Source organism: Haliaeetus leucocephalus, unplaced genomic scaffold (genome assembly GCF_000737465.1).
Source record: "Haliaeetus leucocephalus isolate CR32 unplaced genomic scaffold, Haliaeetus_leucocephalus-4.0 Scaffold151, whole genome shotgun sequence".
NCBI lineage: Eukaryota > Metazoa > Chordata > Aves > Accipitriformes > Accipitridae > Haliaeetus > Haliaeetus leucocephalus.
The window spans coordinates 13,230,631-13,257,021 of NW_010972587.1; the positions used below are offsets into that span (position 1 = coordinate 13,230,631).

The 26,391-nt window shown below is 40.7% G+C and overlaps 1 protein-coding gene across 1 annotated transcript in view; it reads right to left on the reverse strand.

Moving 5' to 3' along the window:
- Positions 1-26,322, reverse strand: part of FGD6 (FYVE, RhoGEF and PH domain containing 6) — a 71,398-nt gene extending 45,076 nt beyond the window's left edge. The window contains exons 1-2 of the mRNA XM_010561888.1: positions 26,259-26,322; positions 14,289-16,728 (exon numbers count right to left, since the gene is read on the reverse strand). Coding sequence (XP_010560190.1) covers positions 14,289-16,728; positions 26,259-26,271 — 2,453 coding nt within the window. The 5' untranslated portion in view covers positions 26,272-26,322. The remainder of the gene's footprint in view (positions 1-14,288; positions 16,729-26,258) is intronic.
- Between the last annotated feature and the right edge of the window lie 69 nt (positions 26,323-26,391).

Consider the following 26,391-nt stretch of genomic DNA (forward strand, 5'->3'; position numbering starts at 1 on the left):
GCTGCTTTAATTGAAAACATTATTTTCACACTTCTGAAATCACAGTTCTTTCGCCTAAGCATATTTTACAGGATACCCACTCCCAGATTTTGCTATTATTTTCCACCTAAACTTTTCAGGGCAACTGTGCCAATCCTTAAAAGTTTTAGAAAATCTGCCCTTTTGGAAGTCAGAAACAAGTGTATTTCTAGGTGAGGCTGTATTCTGCTTGTGCAAACATAACCCCATCACCACTGAAGGATGAAGATCAAACTAGTCAGCCTGTGTTGGGTGAAGAATTTTCTAAATGAAAGATTAATTAGCGTATCTAATAGAAAGTTTCAGTTAAAAGCCTACTAAAAAATTTTAATAATTAAATACTGATGATTTACGATGTTTAGTAAGTGTCCACAAATGAGAACCACTCACCTTATACTTTTTTTTTTCTTCCTGTGAATCACAACAATGTTTAAGCAGTAAGCTCCTTTTCTTGCCTTTGTGGCGTGTATGCACCTACTACTCATGTAAAGGAAACTATGAGAGCTGAGGGAACCATCTACCAAATCTTGCCTACAGTATCTGCCCCACCAGTCAAAGCACCTCAGACTAATCCCTACACATCTTTATCCTGTATTTGCTCAGCTCACAGCCTCACACAGCTCTCAGGTTCTTCCACCTGATACATTTTGTTGAGTTTTTTTTGGTGGCGTTTTGGCTGTTCTTTTTCTTCTTCTTTCTTTGTTTTTTAAAGAAAAAACACAGCAGATTAGATGCTTAATGACCAAAAGTCATTTCACACCCGGCCATTTTCTAGAACCAAACAAGCCGCCAGTTCAGCGATAGGATGCAATACTGGAGCCATGGGTAGATGTACTCCTTGTGGTATCTGCAGTTGTGTCCTCTTCTTCAGAGGAGATGGGCACAAAGTCACTGTGTTGATCTGCCTTTATCAGCCATGTGCTGCAGAACATGTGACTCTCCTTGTACCTTACACTTTAACCTTTCATCATAAATACTATGGCTTTTCTGTCGAAACAGAAAGCAGTTTTGGATTTACTGATTACTCTTTCTGTACTTTTACCTCTGAAGTCATCTGTAACGTAAGTGTATATATAATTCTGTTGAAGTTACCTCTGGAAGAAGTGAAATCCCCTGTAGCCTTTAAATGAGTTTCGAAATAGTAGTAAATCTTTAAATAAACACAATCTTTTCTACCGCATTTCAATTCTTTTTTTCCAAAATACCAAAAGCGTGCAGTAATGGTTATTTTTAAGTAGCTCTTCTGATAGGTATTTTGGGGATACTGTGAACTATCTCTATCTTGTTCCCTCTTCATCACGATTCTTTGTCCTACCCACAGCACTACCAAGAGAAACTTCTGCATTATCAGTCATGTGAAACACCATCACTGCCAACTCACCGTGCTGCCCACTGAGTAAGAATATCTTGCCGTATCTTGTGAGCAAGTTATCTAAATATAGATGTGGGGCTTTTTTATTTGACATGTAAAATGAAGGGATCATTAGTTTGCCTTGGAATGAGCAGTTTATGGGATGAAGCATATACATCGTGCTGTATTTTCCTAAGGCAACAGTAAAATATTAATGAAACAAAACATGCTGATCCTAGTAAGACATAACAGCAAGATACACTGTCAAAACTTAAGAACTGCCATCAAGCTATTACAGCCAAAAAAAAAAATCGTAATCAGCATAAAAACCTCTCCTTGTCTTCAAGAGATGACCAAGACTAGTTCAGACGAGCTTATTTGTATTATTATAGAAGCTTCAAATACACCTGAGGCTTCATTTTCAGAAACTGTTGATTCAGAGACTGCATAGGACACTATAGCCTGAAGTCACAATTACCATTTCAGTCTCAGTTCCCAATTCATTTAGAAGGCAAATAGTATTTTAGCTTGACTGAGATGATTCAGAGAGATTCTCTGCCACGGAATGCCCCAACATTAAGTATTTTATAATATATTGGAATTACTTCAAGTGTTAGGATCATCATAACTACTAAAAAAGCAAGTTTCCACAGCTCCAAAGCATTCGTTAAAATAGATTCATCCACGCTGCTGCTTTACACACATTTCCTTGTGATCTTCATTATATTTAGATGCTGCTTCTACTTCCAGTAAGTAATCAAAAATATGTAGGAATGCTGAATGAACAGAACCTTGTACCCTACACACTGCTAAATTGTTCTTTTCGCATCCTTTCCTTATTTTAAAAGGAGCATCCATTCTACTCTGCTTTTTGTAGGAGTGTCCCAGCATCTTTATCCTTGTTCTGTCTCTTCCTCCAGTATTTAACTGTAGTTTTTTGTGGGTGTTTTTGTTTGTTTATTTTTAAAGAAAGCCTTCAACATACAGGCAAAGTCACACAAACTTAAGTTCCTGCTCAACTGAAAAATGGCACCAAAACATCAGAGAGCCAATAAACATACCCTATTATAACACTTGATCTCAAATCCTTTTTGTATTGTTACAGCATTTTGCTATCCTTTCACAGCTGCTTGCATCTCCCTTTCCTCCAGAGGCAACAAGTACTATTGCTGTCCATCCATTTCAGTTTTTAATATCACCAGTCCCTGCAATTAGTTTCAATAATTAAGGCACGTTCAGCTGCTTTTTTAAGACCTAAAAGTACACTGGCTCTCTATGGAGGCAATAGCTGATAAGGCTGTTCTATTTTTCCACAGCGCCTTGTACTTGTAATAGCTGTAGGTAAGGCAGCATGTCTCACTGACTGATTCCCTCAATGGATCCTAGTTGTACGCTTCTGGAAAACCCCAAGGATAAGAGACTTAAAGAAAAAAAAAAGAAAAAAAAGAAAAACTGTTCTATAGCATCTTTTCTGTTAGGTCCTATCTAAATTCAGAATCTCTTTTCCAAGGTAGAAGGGCGGGCTGTAAATATAGAAATCAAGTTAAGATCCCAAAACAATTTAGGAAGCAATTATCTGATCTGGGTGCTCAAGACAACAGAAGATGCTCTTGGAAAGGCAAAGCAAAAGTGAAATTATTGCTTGGTTAATAATTGCTTGATTTTGTTTAGTGAACTTCCTTTTGCTTTAATTTAATACTTTTTATTTAAGACAGTTTGATGTCTTTACCTAATATTTATTTACTGCAGGTTTTTGGAAAAAAAGGAAATCAGTTCTAGAAAGCAAGCATACTTGGCAAAGCACAAAGATAATAATGAATACTAACCAAGCTCACTAGTGAGCTCCTATGGAAGTTTTAAGAAATGACGGGATTAATGACCAGCAAGGCATCAATTAATGTACTTTTTAAATGAGTTACATTTTGCTGCAATACCTCAGCTCCAAAACCCTCCTGAAGAAGCCAACATCAGCACACATTTCCTCTCACAAACCAGCCTGGAAAGCGTAAAGATGAACTTCGTATCACACTAGATGCACCTGGACCCTAACCCATCATATTTACCTCATGATCTAAACTTCAGATTCTCTGAACAATGGTGACTCTCTACCATTATAGCTAAAAAATTACCTCCCTCATCATCCTCTTCATGTCCCCCTCCTTTTCATTTCTCCTTCAGGCATACCGGACCATTAAGCAGCAAACAAGGATGAAATGCAGCCTGGACCAGGTGGGCTTACTTATCTGAGTTATTCCTACAGCATCAGTCACCTCTCTGGTTTAATGGCAGACGGACAGATGGAAAGAGCTGAAGCTGAGATCACGTCTCTCCTCTCTAGGTATAATGGACAGTGTGAGAAAGGCTGGCAGATACCGCTGTGGCTCTCGTGGTGCTGGCTTGGCTGCCAGCACTGGGGACTGGTTGCCTTCTTGCAGCCAAGCTGCTTGGGTTTCAACTTCTCTGCCAAAAATGGTGCTTTTTCACAGCGAGAGAGCGAGATAGCAAGGTGTCCTCTCAAGTAAGATTTTACATGATAGCATTAAAAGTTATGCCATTCGTTCTTCTGCAGTGAAAACTCAATGATTTTAGTAAGTCCTTCGTATTATTAGGACTAATAACAACAAAAAAGGCAACAGACTAGGAGCTTTTATTGGTCTGATGCTAAGGAACATGGCAGGCAGTTAATCTCAATCTCCCTTTTATTTATATTTTTCAAGATTGCCTGAACAGATCACACCTATGAGGTTCCTTAGTTCCTTCTGCAAGCTATCCTTCCATAAGTGGCACGGCTGAGGAATGAAACAGACCTCTACAACAGTCTTAAAAAAAAAAGCACCACAAAACAAGATGCAAAAAACCTAGACCAATGAATCCATGATTATTTGCATCCCTTGTATCTGTTGTGCTATATTCTCTGTGGGCTGGTTAAGGAACTCCAAGGACACAATTACAAACATAAACACTCCTCAAGTATCACAGCTACAAAACAGAAACAACCTGCACCCAGCTGAGCAACTCAAAAATATTTTGTGCACGTCAGGTTACTTTGTTTGAATTGCAGTTTAAAGACTTCAAGAATTGAAACAATTATTTTAAACAGTGTCCTATGTACTGTATACATGCATAAGCATCTACGTTTTTGCTAGGAAGTCAGAACCCTTGACGACAGTGATACACTGTCAAAAGAGAAGCTCAAGACAAACTATTTGAAATGGATTTTGGTTCAGAGCCTCTCGTACTTTGAAAGCTGTCTGCTGCCTCCCAGACAAAGGGCTGGCTGCAGAGAGAGGCCAGATGGGAACATCAGGAGGTTGCTCCTGCCAAGAGAAACTCCAGGAACTACCCTCTTTGTCCCGGTCTTTACCTCTGGCACTCCCTGCTCACACCTGGGTTTTCTGGGCAAGGAGGATATCACAAACACTGCCGAGAGCTGCCGTCGCATTTAGCCTGTTAGATCATGCTACTGGCAGCTCATTCTATACTTGGCTGAGCATGTTGCAAACTGCAACACCTGACTTGCTGGAACCAAGTTATCCTAGCATTTGCAGCCAGCAGCATTTAGTTCAGCATTTCTTATCATTGGGCCAAGACAGCACTTATTTCTTTCCTCAACACGAAGAAAAAAAATAAATCTGACTCGCATTCTAAGCAAAAAATAAGCAAGGCATTTGTGATACGTGTTTCACACTTAATAAGTTTTGTATCTTTTTTTAAGCAATCCATTCTGTCAGTCACCCTCCTTCAGGCACACCATGACCAATACAGTCATGCTCATACTTTGTTGCATGGTTTTAAAAAGCACAGTTTGAAAAAGGTGCAAACAGCTCTCAGATTATCTCCATATTTAGCTGTGATTTGAAGGCACGAGCTCCTGCGGCCAGAGGCACCCAAGGACCGCTCACGCCGCAGGCAGCCTCCCACGCTCACAGGAGCGATCTTCAGCAAGACCATTTGTTGACAATTCCTCAGTTCCTTGGAAAGTTCAACATAAACACACGCGCATGCTTCAGATGTTTCCACACCCGCCATAGAAAAGCTGCATTTAAAAAAAAGAGAGGTCTCAGTTTTAAAAGTCTCCAAGAAAACCCACAGTGGGTCAGTTCAGCTCCCGAGCAGCGCGACACAGCTGCCATCGTGTCGCAGGACAGACGGTCCCATCGCCCTGCCTACCTCCGCTGGGATGGCCCCAGCAAAAGTGCCAAAACCAGATTATGCCAGTGTAGCAGAATATAATCCAAGAGGATATAAGGGGACAGTCTCCAGCGTTGGTACTGGCAAGTGAAACACCGCAGCAAAACCCAGGGATTTAAACCCTTGCCTGGAGGCTTGTACATGGGGAAGGAATCACTGCATCGGTTCTTCCCATCACCATCCAAAGCTGCGAGGAGTTACCTGCCTCCCAGGGTAGGTAGAGAGGGAAGCCTCTGCAGAATTTACAGCTTTTTGCCTTCCCTTATAATTAATTCTCATTTCACAGGGAGAGCTGCAAAGCTCATTGCCCAAGACCTTTGGAAAAAACTCCTGGCATGGAAGTGATAAACAATATAAAACTGGACCACCAAAATACAGCACTCATTTACAATCAGGACCTGCTATTCTAACTTCTCTCAATGCACAAAACAGCTCCTAGTGGGAAAAAGTTTATTGGGAAAGGACAGCGGGATCAGAAGACAAGTAACACTTTACTTTCCAGTCACACACACGAAAAAGAAAAACCACAACACAACTCCAGCACCCACAGAAGAGACTTCTAGAAAACTATAATGAAAATGTGACAAAATTTCCAACTGAACACATCAAATAGGAAAGGGGAAACTTAGACCAAGGGAGAACAAAATCTCCTATTAACAGCCATGTCAAACAAAATTGATTTTACCTTGCCAGTGCTACCATAACATTCCAAAGTATAACTACTTCAGCTCCACTAAAAGCAGAGTTAATGCAAGGCCCTAAATATCTCCTGTATTGACTCATCATTATTTTTATGATTTTGGGGTGACTTTATCCCTGAAATCAGGGGTAATACCTGATACAAGTTGCTCATTCAATTTAGAAATAACACACAACCTATTGCCCTCCATTTTTTACATGTCAGGCACCTAGAAGATGACAAAAGAGAGCTAAGCAGCAGAGTACTCAAAAGGTAGTGACTTAGATCTAAAATAAACATGGAGTGACTTAACTCTTAAACACACAACTGCCTGCATGCATGGGAGCTGACACAGCTTCCTGGATAGTCTGCTGGAAAACAGAGAATGAAATAGTTTGATTGAGACCAACACAGGCTAGCTGCAAAGAATAATTGAGCTGCTTGCAAGATTGGACTTGAGCTCTCTCTTCCCCTAATCTTTTGCACAGATTAGAAGAAGAACGGGATTCAGACACTTTTTCTAAAGTTTTCAGCTCATCTCAAAATCAATACAGAACATCCAACCCCCAGGAACACCACTGGGAAAAAACAAAACAAAACAGAAAAATCAACCGAACTCTGTACAGTTGAAATCACTAGGCCATAAGGCTCAGGTTGTACCTATCAAAGTGGCAGTTTTGATTAAAAACTCCTTTTATTTATTTACATGCATCTTAGATATATTTTTAGTCCACTTCTGCCTGAATGGAGCTGTTTTTCATAAGTGCAAAGATATTTTAAAGAAAAATTAAAACTTACGTAAACTTAATATTTTTAAAAGAAACTTCTTGGATTCTAGCATCTAAAATAAAACCTGCATTCCTAAATTTTGTCCAGTGCATTGAAACAACATAGCTGCACAGTTTTATAAGCCTATTCGTTAAAACATCTTTAACTGGATCAAATATAAATGTTGGGTAAATGAGGCATATTAATATCACTGTTGGCATTTAAATAAAAACTAAAGTTAATATTTTGATTGCTTTCTTTCCCAACATTTATTTTATGCCTCCCAAAATCTTACTGTTACATATACAATCACATTAGCCCTTGCTGCAGTTAAAATATCACCATACAAACCAGAGTACCATGGAGTTTCACAAGCACACTTCCTGAGCCAACGCTGAAAATAACCCACAGGAAAAGGCTGTTGTTGAGCATATAAACGGGTCTTTCATCAATTCTCATGTCACATTTGATTCTCCATTCTAGATCCGAGATAGTCTCTGGAGCTACATTTTGTTAACCTGCAATTTATACCACGGTTGGCAACTGGAGACAGAGTGTGCGTGTTGGAGGCGGGGAAGAAAGGCCAACATCTAGCGACAAATATGCAACTTAACTTGGCTTCCCCCATCTTGAGGAAAAGGAAATACATACTAAGAACGCCAAAATTAGGAAAAGCACAAACATAGAATAAAAGAGGAAAGAAAAAGATAAAGCATTGGAGATTAATTTATGAAAGTGCGTGACACCTGAGTTCCTGTTCTCCATAAACAGAGGGGTTAGGAAGCAGGCTAAAGGACGCGGGGATTTTACGCGCTGCTTTGCTTTCTTCAGGCTCCCCCTCATCACACTAAACCACCCTTCGGCTGAAGGCAAGAGCTGACTCGCTGAGCTGAAGTGACGTCACCGGGAGGAAGGACGAGGACATCCTTGTATTGTACCAGGGGAATCGATGGGAACAGCACAGTTAGGACATTTTTGCCATCTGTGGTGAGCACTTCTATGGTGAGAAACAAAGGATAGCACAGTTTACCCTCAAAATGGCTCTTTTAATGCATACGGAGTGCACGTGCTCCAAGGTTAACGTGATGCAATTTTCTAGACTGCAGAGGACTGTGACAAGAGTAACCACCAAACCTTTTGAGGAGAGGCAGAGAGGTTCACCCAGCAGCCCGGCACCACATCCCAGCAGCGCCCGCCTCGCCGCCACTGCCACCATCGGCTTGCTCTTTCTTGTACCCACACACACACCTGGCCACAATTACACTCAGTAAAAAGATAACATCAAGAACTTAAACCACATCTATTTTTATGTAGCACTTGTAATACCATCCAATAAATTAGAAGTCTTTCATTACTGCACCTCCAACTTGGTCAAAAGTTTCCTTATGTGCTGTGTCCACGCCAACCTGCTTCACCCACCCAACCCACCCACCTTTTACCAAAATCAACAGGGAGCCCTTGAAAACGGGGATGAAAGAAATACCAAAGACAAAAATTCTCTTTCATGACAATCTTGGAGATCTTCACAATTGTTTTCATTTCGTAAGACCTTTCAAACCTTTTCAAGACTGGATTGTACACTAATGGACTTGGTATTGGAAAAATGCAGTTCTCAAACTCCTTTCTCTCCCTCATTGGAGAGGGAGAGCATAGGACCTCAGAATCTTTCCCAACATCAAAACAGATGAAATCAGCACATCTCAAATACATTTGGATGAGAACGTGTCAAGATTCTTTTAAAGCAAGAAACTTCTTATTCATTCTGATTTAAAAAAAAAAGGGGGGGGGGGATTGGCATACTTCTCCCAGCCTATCTTCTTCATATAATACATGCATTTTATTTCAAGTTGTACAGCAGGCTAAACTGTAAAGCTGTATGACCAAAAGCCACCCCTTTTACTAAGGAAAACTCCTTCTCTTACTGGAAAAGCAGACCACAGAGACACTGACTTGCATAAAGTTTCTAGCAAGGAAAGAAAACGCAAAACACCCCATATGCTTTCCAGAGCAAAAAAATTCACTGCATGTCTTTCATGTAGTTTCATATGCTACCCTAGTAGTACAAAGTAATTAACTGACGTAGAATAATTCCAGACGCAAGGTCAGTGATTTGACTAACCCTCAGGGAAAAAAAGGAGCTCAGAGAGCAGTGTACAGCCCAGGAGGAGAGTCCCACCATCCGCATGCTCCCAATTCCTTCCCAAAGTCCTTGTGTCAGAATATCAATATTCCTAAGCAACAGTACTACCCCTTCTCACCAATATCCCCATTTCTCACTGATTTGGACTCTGATTAGACACCCCTAACTTCATTACAGAATTTGTTGCTTCATAGTCCGTAAAGGCAAAACATGAGAAGTCATCAAGACGGCATATTCCTTATGTTCGCTAGCCAAGAATTACTTTGTCCATTCCCCGCTCCCGAGCCTCAGAGCCGGGACTGCCAGATAGGCTTTGCATCCAGCCTCGCAGGGGACGGGAAGCGGAGATCTGAGCCATCTGACTCACTCCTTACTGACAAGCCCTCGGAGTTGGCAGAAGACTACCAGCTGCATAACACGTAAATGAGAAAGCGAGGTAGGGAAAGGAAAAGAAAAAGGCAGGCTTGAGGAAGCGGAATACAAAAAGAAAGCCAGTGATAACACACGACCACAGATAATGAAGCCTGATAGGAAACCTAAATAGCATATTATCAAAGCTATTCCATTAAAACCCAAGGTACAATTGCAAAGAAAGAATTTATCGTACAACTAAGGGTGGCAGAAGCCAGCTAGAAGCAGAGCAGGAGACGGGAAGACAAGACAGGACTGCAGAGCTGATGGAGGAAAAGGAACCTGCCTTCTTCAGATCAGAAACTAATTCATTATTATATTTAAGAAGCAGATGAAATCCAAAAAGTCTACATATCTGACCTCTACCTATCAGGAAGTTATATCCTTCAATAAAATTCAGTAAGAAAGAAAATGTGGGTTTTAATATATAACACTTTCAATACCTAAAATGTATTTCGTGCATTCAAATCTCAGCATAAGTGTTTGAAAACTGGTTTTAAATGCTATTTAGACCCTGCAGTATTTTATTAGTGTTTCTCTTGTGTTTTTGAATGGGAATTTTGCAATTGCAAAAAAACCCCTTCCCTAATGCAGCCAATCCCTAAACACCACCACATTTATCTGGTGCAATACTACCCACCAGAAACATGTTTCAACGCTGACAAAGTTCAGTACATCAAAGAGGAATATATATCAAAGCAAAGTGCTTAACCACACAGATTTCAATACTAAATTCAATATTCCAGGAAGGCTTTCATAGACACTTAATTGACCTCTGGGGACTCAGTCACCAAAGCAGAATTTAGTCCGGAAGACTAAACTTGTATTTTACATCAAGACGCTTATTTCTGGAAAACCAATGGATTATTCTAAATCAGCAGGGGTGGGAAAAATAGGAAGCAGCATTTAATTAAACCAACATTAAGATCTCAAAGGACTGTTGTCACATGGTACTCCCCCCTAGCCCTTTCTGAAGAAAAATCCTAGCCGGAAACACGACACAGCTATAAATTTCATCAAAATCAGTTAGCAGTGATGTACATTTCCAACATCTTGAAGGAACACTGTCAAAAGTAGCCAGTAAATACAGTATGCTATTTGGTGAAGGAGCAGACTCATTCAACCTGAAGTACAATTCTCTTGCCTAGAACAACGTAACAAATACCAAAAGGAAGACCACAAGATCCAGAGAAGTTTAAGTTTCTGTTTTCTGCAGCATAACAGATGTTCCAAGGCATGTTCATTGTTCCTTTGCATCTTTAGTTTACTGGACAAATGTACACTCAATTTTACTTTTAGTTTTAAGGAAGATTTTGCTGTCCTCCTCAGAATAAAGGTTTGTCACTAAAAAGAGGATAACCAATGCATAAACATTTCTCTTTCATTAGGAGGTTTTAAAAAAAGAATAATGGTGTTACTTCAAAACAGAACTGTTAAAACTACTGGTCTCTGACAACATTAAAATGAATTGCAGCGGTACCAGCAGCACTGACTTTTCACCTCACTTTTCAGGCCTAAATCATTCATTTCTCAAAAAACCAAACCCAAATAGCTGCTTTTCCTGTTGTTATCTGCAACTGGATAATGATATTTAAAACTTTTTACATTTAACAGCATAACACATTCATCTTAATTATCCATTTTAAATTGGTAGTCAAACAGGTAGACTAGGACAAAATAAACAATCCTTAAAAAAACATATCAAGAGACTTTTTTTTTTTCTATTGTGGAAACAAAACATGGATTATCTGCTCCCAAGGTATTGTCATTACTTTCTTTATTGAGAATATTCCCCTGAACTACTTAACACAAGCAAAACCCATCAGTGTCCCATCAGCAGCACCCGTCCCACCTCAGTGGTTCACATACCGTATCAGGACTCTGGTTCTCTTCCTTTCAAGGCCAAGCTCACCTTCCATAGAAGGGAGGCTGACATCCAATAACTCAAAAATCAAGTGGTAAGTGATACCCACCATTAACTACCTGGAACTGCCACTTGCATGTAAATCCCTGTGGGAAGGCCCAAGCAAACAAAACATATCTGAATTTAGTAAGACACATGAAGTTAGGATAGGAGCATTAGAAGGTATTACCATTCTCCATTAACGCATACTGGTTTTACCGGATGGGATCAGGAGGAAATTTCTCAGTAACCACGAAGCACTGGGTACATTATGAAAATTTTATTTCCTCCTCCAGAAAGAAATGTAATGTGGGGTAAAGACACCACCGAACTCTCCTGGTAATGGCAAGCCTGGCATTCAGACTTAATATACTGCATATGTGCTATTATGAGTAGAAGTGTAGGCAATCGGTCTATTAATTTCTCAGAAGAACAATCTCATTTGTACATTGGCTTTAGTCATAAGATAATTTGCTTTGAGATCTCCATTAGCAGTGCATTACAGGAGTTTTATGTGCCATGATCTATGAAAAAGAGCTAAGTGCATGTTCTGACAGGCTGGGGAAAACGCGAGCAGTAATTATTTCAATAACATCAGCACTGTTTCTCTAACCGGTTTTATAATACCACCTGGCCCGGGAAATGATTAAAAAGGCTCTTAAAGAACTATGCAGAAAAGGTAAGACGACATTGATAAAGAAGCTTCAAAGGATTTGAGATAACAACGGATGGGAAAACTGGAGAAGCTGTCTGTCTGGCTCCATCCGGGCAAGGACCCTTACACCTCCCAAGCCAGGGCCAAAATGAATACCTGTACCTCCCTCTTCTAGCATCAGGAGACCACTGCCCCATTGTGTCCCCTTTTTTCCCCAGGGATTTCTTTGTTCCCCGAGATCTACTGAAGTAACTGCATGCATTAACAGTTTCCTAAGGTAGTTTGACTACATAACTTAGTTTTAAATAAACACTTATATTAAGGGCTCTGGTTATGGTTTTCTATGTGTGCTTTTCAAAGAAAAATGCAGCACAAACCCAATTACCTCAAGAACATCCAGCTCAGGCAGCAGCTGTGCGGATGTGCCAGGGTGCAAAAGATCACTTAAACCTTTAAATCACCATTGGTACTGGGGAAGGTTTGTGGGGAGAGGGAGTAACTCTAAATCTCAGACACTCAGCCAGGTAAGAAAACTATGGAATTTCACTCAAAGAGCAACTGCAGTCTCAGTTCTACCATGCTCCATACAGCAAAACTGTCCTTTTCTTTTCCTAAAGCAAAGACAAACATTCACCTGGATCCAGAACCACAATACAAACCAAAGTAGCTCACATAAACACATAAAATATATCCTTATCTAAGTTTGGTCTCACTCTTTTTAGGTAAACCAAATTAAGGGAATACCAAGAGTGTGGTCAAAAGCCCCGAAAGATACCCATAGATTAGATTTAAACAAAAAGCATAAACTCAGTGAGGAACTTAAAGTATACCAAAGACAAAACCAAGCATCACTCTACTGTAAACAAGAAAAAATACTCAACCACCGCATGAATAAATATACCAATACTGAGCCCATAACCATGATAAGGCTTCATGCTTTCCATCAAACAGTCCAATGTTGAGAATATGAACTCTATAAACAACTATTAACATGGGATGCCACTTAACGTATTTGTTTCCACCTATACAAAAGGACACGCTCCCCTAAAGAATGGCCAGCTCTCAGATTCTTTGGAGCATGTTTGCTACACACATGCAAAATGAAATGAGGCTTAGTAACTCTCGGTGAAAAATGAAGTTAAATGCGACTACCTACAAGCTAGCTCATTTATTCTTGCCATTACGCATAAATTCTCAACAGTATAAAGAAGTTTGCTCAGGACTGTGCAATATACAGGCTGCATATTTCATTGAAATCCTTATTGCTGGTTTGAGATAAATCTTTAGGATCTGTAAGACCAACTGATTAGCTGAAGTTAAGAAGTTAAACAATACCGTATTGGGTCAAAACAATGCTTCACCTGATACCACACTGACAGACACAATAAGTGATGCTACTTTGGGCGAACATACGAGCCTGGCCACTCTGTGGCCCATTCCTCTTCCCAGCATCCAGTCACAGTACTACAGATACTAAAGATCTGTTCTTGCCTATTCCATTTAGCATCTGTTTTGGACATACCTATGAATCGGTCCAGTCCCTTTTTGAATCTGCCGATATCGTCTGTCTCCACCACCTCCTGAGACAATAAAACACAGCAGCAACCTGCAGAGTCACTAGACCCTGTCTTTCAGTAATATTCTGTGTGAGTCACAGAACTCGTGCACCACTACTACCTTCGCTGGGAGCACAGGGAGATACAGGAGATTCACTATATTCAGGGAGAGGCCATATCTTTTGTTATATCCAAAAAGCTTTCGAGACCTGATAAGAATTTGCATACCCAAAAGCTTGCCTGCTTTTCCCAGCTTTTATCAGCTGATCTAAAAATATATTCATTCCCCCTACAAACCTAGCAACTATGCACTCTATGGACGCTTATTCAAGTTCATCCTGAGACTTTGGTATCTGATTTGCTTTAATTAAATTTGGAAAAGCACATACCTTAGTTCCCCAGATTTTGATCACATACGAGGAATAACTAGCTTACTTTTCCTCTTGACTCTTTACCAAGTGCAAACAGCTTTCAAAACAGCAAAAGCATATAGAAAGATATACACCTGCTGACATTTAACAAAAGGGGTACAGCCTCTCAAGTCATCATCTAAACATGTTTACAACCAACAGAGTTACAATGGAGCTGTTTAACTTCCCTTTTGTCTTTATTTTACCTGCCAAGTCTCAAGCGCCTGCTAGTAGCTTCACAAGGGTCCTCAACCTCATAGAAGCCAGGGCTCTGGTCTTCCACGCTGCTGGAGTTCTGCCATTCAAAACAGAGATTTCTCCCAGCACCCATAGCAAAAGGCAAGTTCTCATACTCGGGTATTTCCTCATAGTGACGCACATTCTCATACTCTGGAGCACAACTGCTAGTTACAGAATTGAAATGCATTTGCGACAAATTCTCTCCCGAAAGTACATGCCCGTCTAAAGACTCCAGCCTTTGGTTATTTCGCATCTCAGGTTGACTTCTATTTCTCTGCCTCTTCTTCTGTAATGCCGGACTACTTATTTCTATGGAATGCACCTTGGCAGATTTAGTTTTCCTTTCACTGCCTACAGATGCTATATTCCGGTTGTTACCATTTCCACACCCATCTCCGGTGGAAAGGTTGGCAATAGCACTATCCATTGACTGGCTGCCTTTAGAAAGGAATTTTTGGAAGTCGCTTTTCATTAAGCAAACAGACAGTTTCATGTTGAGAAACTTTTTCAAACTATTCTTCTTCTGATGGTCTTTGCAAGGCTTGTCTGTCCTTTCCATGTCCACAGAAGAGAGAGATTTGGCCCTAGGCTTCGTCACAACAGTCAAGTGGTTGAAGCCAGTAGCAACGTTAGCAGTTTTTAATGATTCAGAATTTCCTGAAAATGGAAGAATAGGATGAGGTAACTTCCAGACAGGTTTCTCAGAAGAACGTTTGGGTATGTCACAGGATGACAGTGTGCTTTGCTCCTTGGCTGGTGGATGTGTGAAGTGAGATCCTTCCAGAACGCTGTTTGATTTGTCCTCACTGGAGGCGTAAGAACTTTTCTCCACAAGCTCTGCTGATGCAGCTTTTTTCAGCCGGCCAGCAGCTGGAAGGCTGTGCCTCTGTGGTTTCTTAGGAACGATTTTTGGAGAACTTTCATCCTTTATTTTAACTTCTTTATCTTCCAATTTTTGTGGGGAAACATGGAGACTATTGGAAGCAAATGAGTGCTGACTGCTGGTTAATTTGAGTTGCTTTGGCAAACTCATGGACAAAGCATCACACCTGACAAAGTTAGTCCTTCTGTCCACAGCATCTAGCATACTGGCATTATCTGTCATCTCATCCATGGAGTTTACTAAGTTATGGTCTGCATCTAAAGAACATTCAACACTTTCCACCAAATCAGAAGTTTTATGTGACAACTGAGGCAAAAGATTTTGTGAAGCTGACTCTTCCATAGCAGGTTCCTTCACCTGATGCACTTTGTCCACATTGCTTTGAGTTATCTCACATTTTTCAGGATGAAGCACTTCTGTATTATTGTTATAACAAACACTTTGACCAAGGATATTAATTTTTGCTGGCTTTTTAAAGCTTTGATCCACAAGCCCGAAGGAATCTTTCTCCGAATTAGATGGTTCCTTTGTTCCCTCTCCTGTGGTGTCTATGCCATCCTGACGGACTAGACATGCAGCACGTGGTTTTCTTGGCTTAGGGATAGGAAGCACTTTTGAGCTCAGGACTGAAGATGTTTCAGAAGAGGCTTTATCAGGATCTGATTTCATACCTATTTCACCCAAAAACGTACTACTGCTACTTAAATTTTCATTTTCGAGGATTTCTTGGTCCAATGGGCAAGAGCAACTGTGGTTATTTTCAGTCAAACTAGGACAAACTTCAGACATCTGAAACTCATCAGCAGTGAGCTTATTGTCAGTACTTTGTGGCTTCCCTTTAGCTACCTCAGAAGACGACGAAGACTGTACAAGTTCCATAAACTCTATTTTAACATTGTTCTTGGAACTGCTGCCATCCCCTTTGTCAAGTTTGTCTGCATACCTGTGCCTCACAGGACTGCTGTTAGGAAACACACTATGAGTTAGAACATCCTTCAGTTTCTCTTCCAAAATGCTGGCTTTCAAAACCACCTGATTTCTATTTGACAGTTTTTCACTGTGACTGTCCCCCAGAGCTAGCGCGGTTTTTTCACCAACTTTGATGTTCTCTAAGTTTTCAAAGCGTTCAAAAATGATCTGCGTTTTACAGGTGTTATCCCCATTTCCAAGCTTACGAAGGCATTCAAATTTGCAAGATGACATTGGCAGAATGTACGCTGTGTTACCAGTACTCCCTTCCAAGGCTTCATTTTTATAGTTCAAGTGGTCTAGCGTTTGAGAAGAATCTCCCCTGTGCTCCTCAAAGCTTTTTGTGCTTTTTCGTGTAGATGACGGAGGTTTAACTTCCGGAACAGATGAACTCTTGAGAACCTTTGGTTTCGGTGCAATTGCTGGCTTGGTTTTCCTTGCTGCTTGTATAACACCAGAAAGTACAACATCGGGCTTCGGTGCAACAGGTGGAGGCGTTGCCTTGTGTCCTACCACAAATTTTGGTTTGGGGGCCACTGGTGGCTTCTTAATTTCTAGGAAGGATTGAAAACAAAGACTTTAGTCACCATCAGCCCACAGAACAACTTCCCCTGTATCGCATTATTATTAGAAGTTTTGTAACATTTAAATCACGTGATCTATAAGATCTCAATGTGCACATGTATACATTTTTTTTCTCTTAAAAGCCTGCCTCCCTTCCCTACCACCGCTTTTTTGCCTGCCTTTGTTTTAACAGGCACAATCAAGGAGTGGTAGGAAAAGTCTTCAAGGGTAACCTGTTCGTTAAAAAACTGTCTACCTTTTTGAAAGTGCATGTCTTTGCTCAGATGCTGAAGTATGATGCTAATAAAAACAGAGCAGATTAGCCTGCTTTTGCAGTTTGAACTAGTATAATAGCATTTTAAAATGGTGCAAATATTTTAAGTGCCTTATGTATAATAAGCCATAAAGATAACGGAACAGCTATGGTAACTACCAGGACAGTTCAGTCCCCTCCCCTACCACCTTTGGAAATGTGTAACCTAAAATTCCTCTTCCCCTTCCTCTTATGTTCAAACAATACTGAGATGAATTACCATATCAGCTGTAAAACTGGCATGTCACTACCATCAGTTCAGTGAAATGAGTCTGTGGTGTGAAGTTAATGCAGTAATTCATAACAAGTCAGTACTTTCCTACTGTAAAATACTATTTCTGGGCATCTTATAGAATTACTCTTCCCAACATGTTAACTGTCTGACCTAGAAACAACCACCACTGCTATGACTTATGACCCACTTGACAGCACAAGATGACAAACCCTGGGGAGAGGGGCAGGAAAAGAAGCACCTGAGGAACTTGCGAGATTATGGAGTTTCAATCGTGTTGTTGTTTTGGTTGTTTTGTTGTTTTGGGGTTTTTTTTAAGGTATGTCTGAAACTTTTTAATATTGCAGGAGATTGTTTATGACCAATTTATTTCCACGTGTTGGAATAATTTCAGATTTCCAAGTGCTTTGAGTGATTTTTAACATATGAACACTGATTTATAAAGTAAACAAGTTTCTCATTCTGTTTTTATGTACCACCTCTGTATTTATTACCTTTGTTTTGAATAATATTTTGGTATACTTTCAGGAAGTCACACACATGTTAAATAAAACTCTCACGAAAACATGCCAATTAATGTTTCACATGCAAAGAGATTGGGTAAGCCATTGATTTATTATTCCCTTTGAAGCATAGGTTTGGTGTTTGGTTGTTTTTTATCACCATTATTATTATAGATGTGCAACTACATCCTAATCTCTAGCCTAGAAACATGAGAATAAAGTTTCAGACCTGGAGGGTTTTTTTCTGTATTGGGCTTTTTTTGGTCTGTTTGAAAGAAATTTAGATGATTTTAAAAAAATAAAAAAAAAGGAGATGCCCTCAGTTGCAAGCATTTCCCAAACACTAACCCACTGCTCTAAGCAGATGGCCAGAAACAATGTCTCTACTATAGAAACAGGAAAACCATGTTTTTCTAGGACATGAATCATTAAATGGTATCCAGACTGACTCCACTTACACTTAGAATAGCTGTCCTTGCTGTAGTTATAGTAGCTGAGGTAAACCCAATGGCAGAGACAATTTTTGAGACATTTTGCAAGAGGGAATGCAGAATTTCTTTCCAAAGGTACAGCTCCCTATAGCCATCGATGACAGCCAACAGTGACCCAACTACCAGCTACTGCAAAGGCTGTACCACCTTCTGCATCCTGTCCAAAGACAGGTTTCCCCACAGAGTGAAGAGTCAATAATTTGCTATGAAAAAAAAATTAACCCTTTGGATGTGCAACTACTGATCCTGAACAGGAGAAGAGGGGTTGTACGCTCACTTTCAGACAAGGTAACTGCCTATTCAGTTGAAGAATGAAGTGATGGCAATAAAGAAGCCCGTTTTCTACAGTAAAAACCAAGGAAGGGATGCCCAGTTTGTCACAGAATACAACACAGTAGTAGACCTGGGCCACGCTCAGTAATATTTATTAAGTTATTAAAGCTCCCTGAAAACAGGAGAGAGACAGTCTGCTTGGGAATCCTTCCTGACGCCCAAATGAGAGAAACAGATTGCAGAAGATACAGGAGATTAAACACTGGCTAGGTAAGTGATATCCTGTGGATTATTTGTCCCACTCCACAAATTAAGTCCACAAACCTTGGAAGTTTCTCTCTCTCTAGTGGGACTGCCTAACATTTTGGATAGCAATCAAACTAGAATACTCTGCAGGGCTTTCAACTAGTGCTTATTAGGGAGGACACTCAGAAGTTGTGATATGATACCGTTACCTGAATGTAAGATTCAAAACTAAAACATGAAAATGTAAAGGGACACAAAGAAAACAAACCAGTTGGTTTTATGCCAATAGTGGAAACCTGGATAATGAACAGAACAAGAAAAATTCATTTCTGATAATAAGTGTGATTCAATACGATTTCTGAAGCCTACTAGAACTTTTCAAATTACTTCAATGTTTAAAAGCATTGGGATAGACAGAAGAGACCAGCAAGTTGCGTGGTATCATAAAAACACCACTATCTGCTTTAAAGTGATTACTCTAGATGAAATGAGCAGATATGGGTCAATGTATTAACAGGCACATTACAGTCTCAGTGTCAATACAGATCTGCCGTCAACTGCTCAATCAGAAAGGAATGCAATGAAAAGCCCTTTCAAACATGAATATGATGTGAGAGGAAAGACTCCAGGAAGGGAATGCATACCAGTAGTTTTCCTCAACAAAATATTTTTTAAGTTTCTGAAAAATACAAGCAATTAACTTCTTCGAGAAAATCACAGCAGCTAGGCAAGGCTAAAAGTATATTAGATTTTTATTAGAAATCAAGAATTAAAGTTTAGTTGATTATAAACTAATTTAATTCACCATGTGTCGATAAAAACCAGTTCTACATAACATAGTGCTTTAAAAGGGACAACTTCCCATCCTGAATAGAGAGAAAACTAAGTAGGAGGCAACTGTTATATATAAAGGTGTAAGGAATGACTGGAAGTCATATGAGAATGACTTTTTGTTAAATGACAAGCATAAGCAAGCCTCTTTCTTGAAAAACAATAAATATAATCAAGGAAATGTTATACAACAAATGCATGGAGTGGTGAGTTGTTTGGACAATGGGCTTTTTCCTGGTGCCGTATGGAACTGTTCACCTAAGAATAGAGATCATTGGTTATACTTAGGAGAGTAAAAAATGAAGAGAATTTGGAAATCATTGTAGACAGTTATTTTGAGAGCTCCATTCAAGTTTGCAGCTAAGCGGTATAATAGTCCTCCGAATTACAAGGAGATAAATATAAAAAGGGAGCTGAAAATATTTCTGTACACAGCACCTGCCAGACTGTTGGTGACATGCTATGTCACCTTCTGGCATTCTTAGATGAAAACTTGGGATGAAGGCAAGAAATAACTACAGAAGTATCCAAGGCCTAAAAAATCATACCTCAAATCACAAGAAAGCTCATCATGCTTAATTTAACCAAGAATTTAAGAAATGAGATGGTAATAGTATATATGCTTATGCACATGTGAAAGATTTTTGATAACAGATGGCTCTTTGAGCTGGGGAAAAAAAAAACCAAAGACACAATGAGATCCCGTAGCTGACCACTGAAGTTTGACAAGTTCAAACTAGAAACAAAGCTTTAAAATTATCATTAAACCCAAAGGATAATTAACTACAGGAATATCTTGCCTAGGGTTGTGGCGGAGCCACCAGCACTTACAGTCAACCTAAACTCACTTTCTGAGATGTGTAGGAGTTTCAGAGGAAATTTTGGACTGGACATTGGATTCTCTGGCTTGCCTGACTCAGGGGATTAGAATAGAGAATCATTATGATTTCCCCTGCTCCCCCTTTCAATCTTACCCATTTCTCAGAGAAGATCCCTGCATCCAGACTAGCATCATGGGTTACCAGTAATAAACCCAAATGTAAGAGCAGAAACACAAAGTTCTATTTCCATAAACAGATTAAATGATTACGAGCCAGAGAAACAGCCAGAGATATCCTCTGACTTGCTTGACTAGGCAAAGGAAGAAATCCATAAATAAAGTGACTAACAAAGCTGCCATCACCAACAGGAAATCTACTGCTCATCTAGGAACAGCCAACACCATGTTCAGCGCTGAAGAAAAAAAAAAAAGCTTAAAAATACCAACACACCCACCACCTTTAAAAAATCGGATTAAAAAGGGCATTATTTTGCTAACAATAAATAGCTATTATCACCACCTATTGCAGGTCAATGCATATGCTCTTTGTCCAAATTCAGGTCACAGCAGAGAACAGACATTTGTCCTTCTGGTGAATCATCTCCAGCATGCTGAGGAAAAAGCAACACCCATTCTCATCCTGCTGAGCTCCTCTGCAACTGACACTCGTTATTGCTTGACTAGTGTGTGTTCCTGTCCTACCTTCAAGTTGTTTTAGAGGGAGATGAGAATACCCCGAGCAACTTCTACTCTCAATGTTTTGGCCCTAAAGTGCCCATTTCTGTTCTTCAGATGATAGGATTTGGCAACTGAGGACCTCACTTAAAAATGCTCATGTGTCTTCTCCTATGCAATATCATGAATGAGCAGGAAAGCCAATAGGACAGTACAGTCTTAAGCACTATTATTACACAGCTTTAAATCTTCTCAAATTTTTACCTCTTATCTTGCCTGCCCAGCACAGGAATAGGGAGAAAAGAAGATACATGAAGTTGAACTGAGACAAAAAAAACCCCCACAACCAAACACACCACCCCTTCTGCAATATACCCTACTATTGCTAAAGGAGCATTTTCCCAGGTTATCTTTATGCCCATACTTTTGAGGTTATGTTAACAACTTCTACACTTGGGAACAGCTAAAGAACAAGTTATGTTCACCTGCATCTGTCCAGGAAACAGGGACAGATGGTCCTGGACACTGTCATGCAAACATAATTTGATATTCCTTTCCTTGCAATGCTCCACATGAACAGAGGCCTCTCTCCTGGTATTTAGGGTCCCCTATGGGACTGCCTCTAGCCACCCAAGGGGTATCCCGGTGGCAGGATCCTGCAACCCACCCTAAAGCAATATCCTTTTTGAACCACAAAACAGTAGGAAGCCAGTGAGACAATTAATCAGTGTGACATAAGATTTTGACAGCAGCTGCACCTAAACATGAGGATACAAGTTACTACAGGGTAAGCCAAGGTGTGAATTTAACAAATCAGCTAGTTTATAGAAGCTGGCCATATGTATACTCTTATCTTACCACACAGTATACAAGGTAGTTTATTCCTTTTCACCTATGAGGTGAAATCTATTTCACACTCTACTTCACAGGTACTAGGAAAAGAAAAGGAAAGGGCTTGAAACAGTTACTGCTTAGCAGCTGGCCTACTGCAAATGTACATACTGGCTTTCTCATGGCACCTTGTTTACATATGCATACTATATTCCCAGAGTTAGGAAATCACATCTGTAGGCTATATATGAAAATAATATGATGCCCAGAAGGTATCTACCAAGGGATCGATGTGCTGTTCTTTCTTATGTGAAGGAAGAGCTCGCTCCAACAGCCAATTTACTGTTCTTGGGACTACTTTTGGCATGAAATGCTACAACTCACAGATACAAATGAAGAAAGCCAATCCAACTCTTAAAAGAGCATGTAGGGAGAGAGACAATTATTGCTGTATGTTTGGGATGCACTTAGAGATCACTGCAATAGCAGTTAATACACTGCACAGAGAAACAGATAAAGTATTTTAGAACTCCCGTTCTCCAGCAACTTAAGTTTTAATGACTCACAAGGCTTTTCAGTTCAATTACTTTGCTTTCAGTTACAGAAAGTTTCAAAAAAGTATTCCGATATCATTAATTTATTTCCTGCGAATGTGTATTTATTTTCTCATTAGGCAGAGGCTCTGATTTTCTCAGGTGCCACAATGCTCAGAAGAAAACAAAAAAAGGAATGAGTCATGACATCCCGGAAGATAACACATGTAGTTTTTAAAATACAAGGGAAAATGATGGTTTCCAAGCCACTACAGTTTTAGAAAACATCCTAAATAAACTGCAAAAGGAAAACATTAATTTAAAAAATCTCAGGTTGTCCACTGACTTGTTGAAATAAAACAGGAAAGTTGATGATAACTTTGGAGTAAGGACAAGAGATGAATAAACAACCTTTTAAGATTGCATGCAGAGATAGAGCTGAGTAACTCTAATGAGACTTGACATATTAGAGGGTTAAAGGGACATTAAACCCTGTAGGCCTCATTTTTTCAATCCTTGAAACCAATGAAGTTCAATTGGAAAAGTCATTTTGATTTTGTTTATTCTGTTCCTGCTATGGTTTTTTTTTCCCTTTGAATTACATTTTTGACATTAAAATACTCTACATATTTCTCATTGTTGTTGTCAAATCAGATTTCAAGTCTAAGCTATACATTCTGCCCACATTAAATAAGCTGTATAGATTCACATATAAGGACTGTTTCTTCAGCAACAAATAATAAATGTCAAACTCATAACTCTGAGCTTTTGTTTTTCCCTTTTAAAGGCAAAGGGCATACTTGAAGACAGCACAATAGTTCCAGGCAGAAAATGAGTAAATGTGCATTCATCACCATTGTATAAAAAGAATATGCAGTACATGAGAAAGTAATGAGAGAATGGCTATAAATGAAGGTTGAAACGAACATACAGGTTGATCACTACAGTAAGATAATTTTTAGATTATCTAGAAGTATTTTAAATAAGTGCTATAGTTCCTTAGTTCTAACAAGTCCAGATTTACATATACATTTTCAAATATGTAAGCAACAGCTATGGCAGAACCCCTTCACCTGTCACTGAATTACATCCAGCTCCGGACCCAGATATAACAAACAATTTTGCAGAGGAACTAGAAAAGATACATAGCAAGAAACTGAATATGCACTGCATTATTTAGAAAGGCAGACGGCAAGCTGGAGTGTTGCTAAGGCTGGGTTATCAATGTTTGACCTTTCGCAACTTCTGTCCACAGACAGAAGCTGTGTTCAGTATTTCTCTCCATACCATAGTTCCCTCAAGTAGCACAGTATCTCTTACAGAAAGTCCTGCATATCAAGCTGAAGTCACTCATATCTGCAAATCCTACTTAAAAATAGTAAATCAATACTGATGATGCTGTACCAGGTTGCTGTGTTCTAAAGGCACATTAAAAGAAGACATGAGAGAGAGACGCTCAAGCCCTTCAAGTTAAGCTGAAGGAAGAGCAAAAGGATTTCTAGGCATTTCAAGTTCCATCTGAAGCCTTCACACACAATGATAACATTTCTACTGAAACGCTGTATTACCAATCAGTTGTCAGAAGGATAGCTTACGTAGCACAAACCAGAGTAATAAGTGAATTCACAATTAAATAATTTCAATGTAGGAAATAGTTCCTACAGATCACAGGACTGAAATTAAAATACAGGATTTGATAAGTTTTTATGTGAGCAATAGCTTTATAAAGCATGCCTATGTATTACAGGAGTTAAATTCTGCAGCAATACAAAGAGACGGATATTAAACCTTCAGAACTGTCTTCTGGCAGTCCTCAGTCTTTTCATACCCTGCCTATAAGCTCCTTAACTGAAATGTCTAAAGCTGTCATGACACTGTCAGCAGGATCATGAATCTCTGATCTTGTTTCACCTGTTCCCCATGTATTATTTTTTTTGTCCTCACATAATCCATCACACACAAAATACTCTTCATCCCCTCTTCAACACCCTTCACATACCCCTCAGCTTCCCTCTTCCTGCCCACCAGGACTCTCTCTATGCCTTCGCCTTCAAATACCTCGCTAAAATTCACATTTTCCATGAAACCGTCCCACTTTCTTCTTACTGATATTCCTCAGCATCCCTTTCTCTTTTGCCTTCTAAGTGACTTTGTTCACCAGAACCCCTTTCTCATCACCTTCCCCACAAACACCATCACAACATAAACAGACTCAATCACACAACCTCAGCTCTAGAAGTCCTGAAATCACTACTTAGCACTGAAAGTCTACCCAACTTTCTGAAACTTAGTACCGTATCAAATTTTAACAGCCCAGCTCTAAGCTCTTGAGCACCCCCTAACACGTATCTTTTATTTGCACAGCTGTTTAACTCAGAAGAGCAGGGGTGCATTGCACTACCACCGGCACTACTAAACAACATAAACGTACAATGCAGCTGTTAAGTAGAGATAATATCCTGCTTTATTACATGTTTTTCGAGATCTAAACAAAATCACTTCTGTCATATATACTAAAAATGGGAATATATTAAACGAAGCAGAAAGATGCATTAAGTAGCATTTTATTTTCCAGTAAATCCTGATTAACTAAGGGAGCCCAGATAATTAACGCTGGACTCAGTAACAATGTGACATATCTGAGAGGAAAACAGAGAATCAGGCTGACGATTTTGCTTGATGTCTGTATATTGCTTTTTCTTTAGAACACCCCCCACCCCAATCCTTACTGGAAGCACTTGGCTGCTCCAGGTTCACGCTGTAATTAGTTGTGTTTCCACCCAACACATCATAACTTACACAAGACATCTTTTCGACACAGAAACGACTCCTATTCTCGTCTTCAAGCGGGCTAAGAAAGGAATCTACTCATCTAACAGATGGCTGAAGGAAAGTACTAACAGCACACCAACATGCAGCCAAACAAACAAAAAAATACGACCGACTCCATTCAACACGGCGAGCTCTTGTTTTCAGTCAAGAATTTGCCTTGCAGCTCTTTCAGCCGGTCCAGAAAAGGGGGAGGAAAGGTAAGGAAAGCGCTGAAGGAGGTCAGTTCAAACCAGCAGTGAACTCTTGCTTTCCAGTATCCCTGCCCCGGCGTGAGGGCTCCGGCTTGCAGGCGCTCGATCAAGGCAGGTATCTATCCTCGAAGCAAAGCCGGACCTCGGCAGCCGACAAACTTTGGCAGCTCGGCCAAGTCAGGACGGAGCGATAAACCCCAAACCCCGCCGCCTTGCCTTTCCTACCAGGAAACCCTACGGAGGCTCCGGGCAGCTTTCAGCTGCCGCCAGCTCAGCCCCACGCGAAGTGACCCGCTCCACCACGAAGTCTCTTCTCTCCGCCGGACACGCGAGAACAACCGGAGCCGTACACCGGGAAGGGTGAGCGGAGAGCCCGGCTTCAGCCCCGGCCCGCCAGGGCACGGACGCTCCCGCACAGCCCAGCCCCGAGGCCGGGGGAAGCGGGGCGTCCGTAGCGGACCCCGGGGAAGGGGCTGCACCCCCCCACGCTCACTCGGTCCCCGCGGCTGCCTGCTTCCCCCCGGGACGAGGGGGAGGGGGGGGGGGGGACGGGGAACGGAGCGCCCGGTCCCGCCGCGGCGCCCCTCCCTCGTCGTCCCCACACAGCGGCACCGGGCCCCCGCCGGCCGCCACGGAGTGAGGGGAGGCTTTTTGGGCTCGGGGGAAGGGGGCATACGGACTCCCCCGCCTAGCCGCCGGCTTGGGCGTGAAGGAAACCTCCGCTTCCCAAACTTTCCCCGGGCACTCACCGGCGGAGCTCATGGTGCTCCCCGAGCGCCGCGCCGTCCTCTCCCTCGTCCCTCACGCCACGGCCCCTCTGAGGGCTGAGGAGAAGGAGCCCATTGTTCCCGCGCGCCGCCACCCAGCAGCACCAACAGCAGC